The sequence below is a fragment of the Octopus bimaculoides genome, chromosome 2, assembly GCF_046866305.1.
Source record: "Octopus bimaculoides isolate indiv1 chromosome 2, ASM4686630v1, whole genome shotgun sequence".
Classification (NCBI taxonomy): domain Eukaryota; kingdom Metazoa; phylum Mollusca; class Cephalopoda; order Octopoda; family Octopodidae; genus Octopus; species Octopus bimaculoides.
This window is the reverse complement of record NC_142929.1, coordinates 123,101,371-123,106,323: the sequence shown is the minus strand read 5'-3', so window position 1 is coordinate 123,106,323 and position 4,953 is coordinate 123,101,371. Positions and strand designations below refer to the sequence as shown.

At 37.6% G+C, this 4,953-nt stretch overlaps 1 protein-coding gene across 1 annotated transcript in view; it reads right to left on the bottom strand.

Annotated features, from left to right (window-relative positions):
- Nucleotides 1-4,344, bottom strand: part of LOC106876556 (chitinase-3-like protein 1) — a 29,166-nt gene extending 24,822 nt beyond the window's left edge. Inside the window, exons 1-3 of the mRNA XM_089347616.1 lie at nucleotides 3,970-4,344; nucleotides 3,418-3,610; nucleotides 1-10 (exon numbers count right to left, since the gene is read on the bottom strand). The exon at nucleotides 1-10 is cut by the window's left edge and continues 243 nt beyond it. Coding sequence (XP_089203742.1) covers nucleotides 1-10; nucleotides 3,418-3,610; nucleotides 3,970-4,039 — 273 coding nt within the window. The 5' untranslated portion in view covers nucleotides 4,040-4,344. The remainder of the gene's footprint in view (nucleotides 11-3,417; nucleotides 3,611-3,969) is intronic.
- Nucleotides 4,345-4,953: the final 609 nt, after the last annotated feature.

Here is a 4,953-nt window from a genome sequence, read left to right as displayed (position 1 = left end):
CTGTTCATACCTGGATAGATAGATAGATAGATAGATAGATAGATAGATAGATAGATAGTGTGTGTGAGAGAGAGAGAGTGTGTGTGTGTGTGTGTGTGTGTGTGTGTGAGAGAGAGAGAGAGAGAGGGAGAGGGAGAGAGAGAGAGGAAGAGTGAGCGAGTAAATGAGTGGGTAAGTGAGTGAGTGAGAGAAGGGGTTATACACATAATAGGGTTTAGATTCGCTGAGTAAAGATAGCAAGGTTTGATGGTTTGTGATGCTAATCAGATGTGATGTTTGTAACGTTTGCAATGTTTGTAATATTTGTTATGTTTGTGAGGTCTGTGATATTTGTTCGTTATGGAATATATAAGATGATAGTCAGGTACCCACGCTAAAGGAATTGAATCAATGAAACAAACTAGGTTCACAAAACCTATCCTTTGAACTGTAGCCGATAGTTTAGACTATTAGTTATTTAGAATGAAGCAGGTGGATCATGGTGGGATCAGTAGATCTCTAGGCTAAATACTTTGTACTGAGTTAATTTACCTTGATCATTTAATTTATTAACTGAAATCCTTTCGGAAATGGCTTTAGCTTTCATCCTACTGAGGTCTATTAACTAAGTACCAGTCATGTAATGAGAGATGTTTTGTAGCTTATACCATCTCCAAAAGTATGTTGCTTTGTAGAAATAATTATTGTTATAAGGCTGTGGTGACATGGCGTAAGGTAGTGATACAGAAAATCACAGATTTGTCTTCTCTCATTGCCTCAACACTCTGACAATGGTCACATGTAGCGTTTCTCGTTATTTAGTCAGAGGACGAAGGACAGCGCCTATCACCTTTTCAAGGACACTGAGACTATCGGGAAGAAGGGCAGTGTCTTTCACCTTTTTCAAGGATTCCAAGTGGTCTGGCCCTAATCCTTACAACAAAGTGAATGCCACAAAAGGCACTAAGGCTTACGTGTTGGTGTTATATCGGTGTTAAATGGGTTGGATCTATATAATAAGAAAACACAGGTCACTCTATGGAGCTTCAATACAGTTTCATATTTCACTCACAAATCTTTGGTCGTTGCGTAGTTATAGTAGAAAGGAATTGTCAAAGGAGTTAAGCAAGGTCAAACCCAAGACCATATAGCTGCAAATAGAACTTCATCACACAGCCTTGTCTGGGCCCATAGTTCTAAGATAACGACGTTATGAGTGTCGTGTAGTATGATATAATCCTGCGGTAACAACAATGACTAATTGATAAGATATTTGTTAGGCGGCAGTGGTGAGTTTAAATTCTTCCTACAACGACTTATCAGAATTGTTACAGAGTCAAAACTCCTACACTAGAATTTAGATAACAGCGATAGGTTTGATTAGTCGAACTTCAGAAAAGTCTTGGATATTTTTATTGTTATAGATTGTATCTGTAGAGTGTATGTTAGCTGGTTACTTTCTTTGAATGAAAATCCTTGCTTTCCGAAATTGTCACTTAGAGATTTACTAACATAACATAGTGCATCAATAATTATCTTTGTAAAATGTGAATTTGTAATCTAATAGAGAAGCTGCAAGATTCGAAACAGTTTTCTTTAAATATTCTCTTTTTCACTGATTTAGGAACAAATATTCTCACCTGAAGGACAGCTAACTCTTATGACTATACATATTTTTTTCTTTTCTGTCATAAACATCTGTCAAGCCTGTTATGTTTGTGCTTGGAGGCAGTTTTGAAGCAAATGTGTCATCAGTGTTTTTTGTGTTGAATAAATTCAATAACAAAAGTAGTCTCTGTATTTATTCCAAAGCAGTCTTTCCTCTAGGTGGTGCTTCAATACTGTTTTAGTAACAATGCTTGGCAAAATTGGAGATAGTAGCGCAATTACATTTTTGAGCAGATGCTAATCACGTATTATATCTTCTAAGAAATGTGACATAATCAACATCTGAAGCAGCATTGGTGAGGGGGATGCGATTAAAAGTTATACATGTGTGTGTGTGTGTGTGTGTGTGTGTGTGTGTGTGTGTGTGTGTGTGTGTGTGTGTGTGTGTGTGTGTGTGTGTGTGTGTGTGTGTCTGTGTGTGTGTGTGTGTGTGTGTGTGTGTGTGTGTGTCTGTGTGTGTGTGTATGTGTATATGTGCGTGCACTTATGAATGCATGATGTATTTATGTGTGCATTCAAGTATTTATTCATGTGTGCATGTATGAACAAGCAAGTGTGTATACTTATGTACGTTTGTAGGGATGTGAGTATATCACGGAAAAGCTCCGAAACAAAAAATATATATAATTTACTATGAGAAATAACTCAACTTTTAGATCACCAAATTTACCCCTCTCTATCTGTCTCTATCAGGCTCTCTCTTCAACTCTCTCTCTCTATATATATATTTATCACACTCTTTATCATTCTCTCTGTATATGTATATTTTTCACGCATGTTGCGCCCTCCCTCTCTCCATCTCATGATATGACATACAATGCAATAGCAACAGCGTCTGTCTAGCTCTATGTAAATTATTTACATGCCTCTCCGACCATTTTACATAACTTTATTCACTAAAACTTAAAACTTGTTAAAGCTTCTTACAACTTTCGTTGTTGTAATGTTTTGCTTTCGTTTAGTTTAAAACTTCGTCGACTCAATTGTTTTCATTTTGTGATAGAGAACTATCATGCAGAGAATGCTAGCGTTCAAGTCCTTTTTCTGATTGGGCAAAAATGATCAAAACTTTAAAGCTCTGTAGCATTTTTCAAAACTTTTTCTGGAATAAATGAATCACAAAATCGGATTCGGCGTGAAAATGTACATTAAGAAACTAAATTTTCACTTAATTTTAAGATCTAAAAATCTGTGATAATAACAGAAAGGATCCCTCTATATATAAATTTACCACCACCTCTCTCTCTCTCTCTCTCTTCGTATATGTATATCACTCACGATGAGAGTGTTTATGTTTGTGTGAGTTTGTTTGTGTGTGTGTGTGTGTGTGTGTGTGTGTGTGTGCGTGTATCTGTGTAAGTGTATGTGTGTGTTTGTGAGTGTGTGTGCGCACACGTATGAGTGTGTGCATGTTTGTGTGCGTGTATGTGTCAGTGTGTGTATATGTATGTGTGTAAGGAATTTCATTAGGGCGACAAAATCCAAATACCCTCAAAAAGCTTTTGCAATAAGTTAAGAAAAATCTTTACATTTATACACCAAATGGGAAAACAAAAATTTAGTTAATCAATACATTATAAATTGCCCCAAATAATACAGAAATCTGCTCTGATCAAGAGGCCTATCTCTCAGAGAAAACATGATCTGGGATGGAATAAAAAAAAGTATTGAAATAAAGGGATTCTATTGTTAAAATTGCCGGTAACGACGGGATACTCAACTAGCAAACTACAAGAATTATTAGAAAAGAAATATGATACAATCACTTACAATCCCTTTGACCATGGTGTACTTTTATCATTCCATTCGGCAGGCTGTAACTTGTAGTTAGTAACTTTAGCAAATGCGAAGCAAATATGGGTGCATAATTGCGGGTCAATATCACTTGGAAGAAATTTTCCAGCACCTTTTCTGTACTGGGACCAGTTGGTATAGTAACATACTCGACGGAGCTCACCTGCAACTGGAAATAAATGTTATTAATAGAATTAATTTAAAATCTCAGGATTTTAAGCGATATCTATGTACTATACATGCACCTTTGATAAGTTGTAGTGCACCTGAGCACTATACTCAATAATTTCATTATTATCATTACTATATGGTTTTAGATTATGTATTTTTACATAAAAAAGAACACGATGGTCAACTTGGAAATTCTTTGATCAAGATTGATCTGGAACTAACCAACAAGAATAATAACGCATCCTTTTACGTTCTGAATGCAACTCCTGACTGACTATATTACTTTCCATGATAGCATTCCCTCGTCTAAGAAATAGATAAGTAATAATTCTGAATCTATAAACGTTGGATACGTACCAATGCTCACTGTAGTAGACAACAACAGCAGCAGGAGAGGCGAGAGTGAAGTAATGCTTGCTCTTTCCATTTTGTTGCACTGCAAAAAAATAATGACGAACTTGTAGCTTTTACAGACTATTTATATATGTATCCTGTCACGGATGTAAGTGGGTTTGTCTCTAAAGCTAAGTGTGTATATTTCTGTGCGCGCACACGTGTGTGTGTGTGTGTGTGTGTACGTGTGTGTGTGTGTGTGTGTGTGTGTGTGTGTGTGAATGTGTATGTGTGTGAGACTCTCTGTGTGTGTTAGTATTTGTGTGCGCGCGCGTGGCTATAACTTTCAGTTTCTGTATATTTCGCTTTCTCTCTTTCTCTCTCCATCCAAGTACACAAGCATACAAAGACACAAACTCTTAAACAGACACCCACCCACACACACACGCACACTATCATACGAACAAACGATAAACTTAGCTAGTGTGCCAGGCAACAAAGCAAAACAAAATACAAAGAAAGACTATATCAAATCACAAAAAGAAAAAAAATGACCTGTTCTCAGAGAAATGACACAGGTTTGACTCGATAAATCAAAGGAACAATTTCCTCAACGCACCTTCCTATGACCCCATTATCGGCGCAGGTACGATCAGGAGAGCAGTTGCATGGAAATATAACCTTTCCCCAACTCACGAGACCAAACCCGCCGCACCCATCCGTAACTGCAGCACCCAACAAGTCTTTGGTTCTGTGAGGTACTCCCTACCCATAACGATGTAGCAGATCAGAGGTTTCCAATCAGGAGAACTGGGAGGCCGCGTGGTTACATGATTTAGTGGACACATGATAACAGGTTTTCCCTCATCTTGCCGAACACAACACTTGTACCTGATGTTCTTTGTGCAGTATGAGTCTGATGGTGGACCCCGCCACCGCTAGGTGTTCGGCAATGGTCCTCATTGACCCATTGTGGTTGATGTTGATAAACTCCCAGATCTCCTGGAT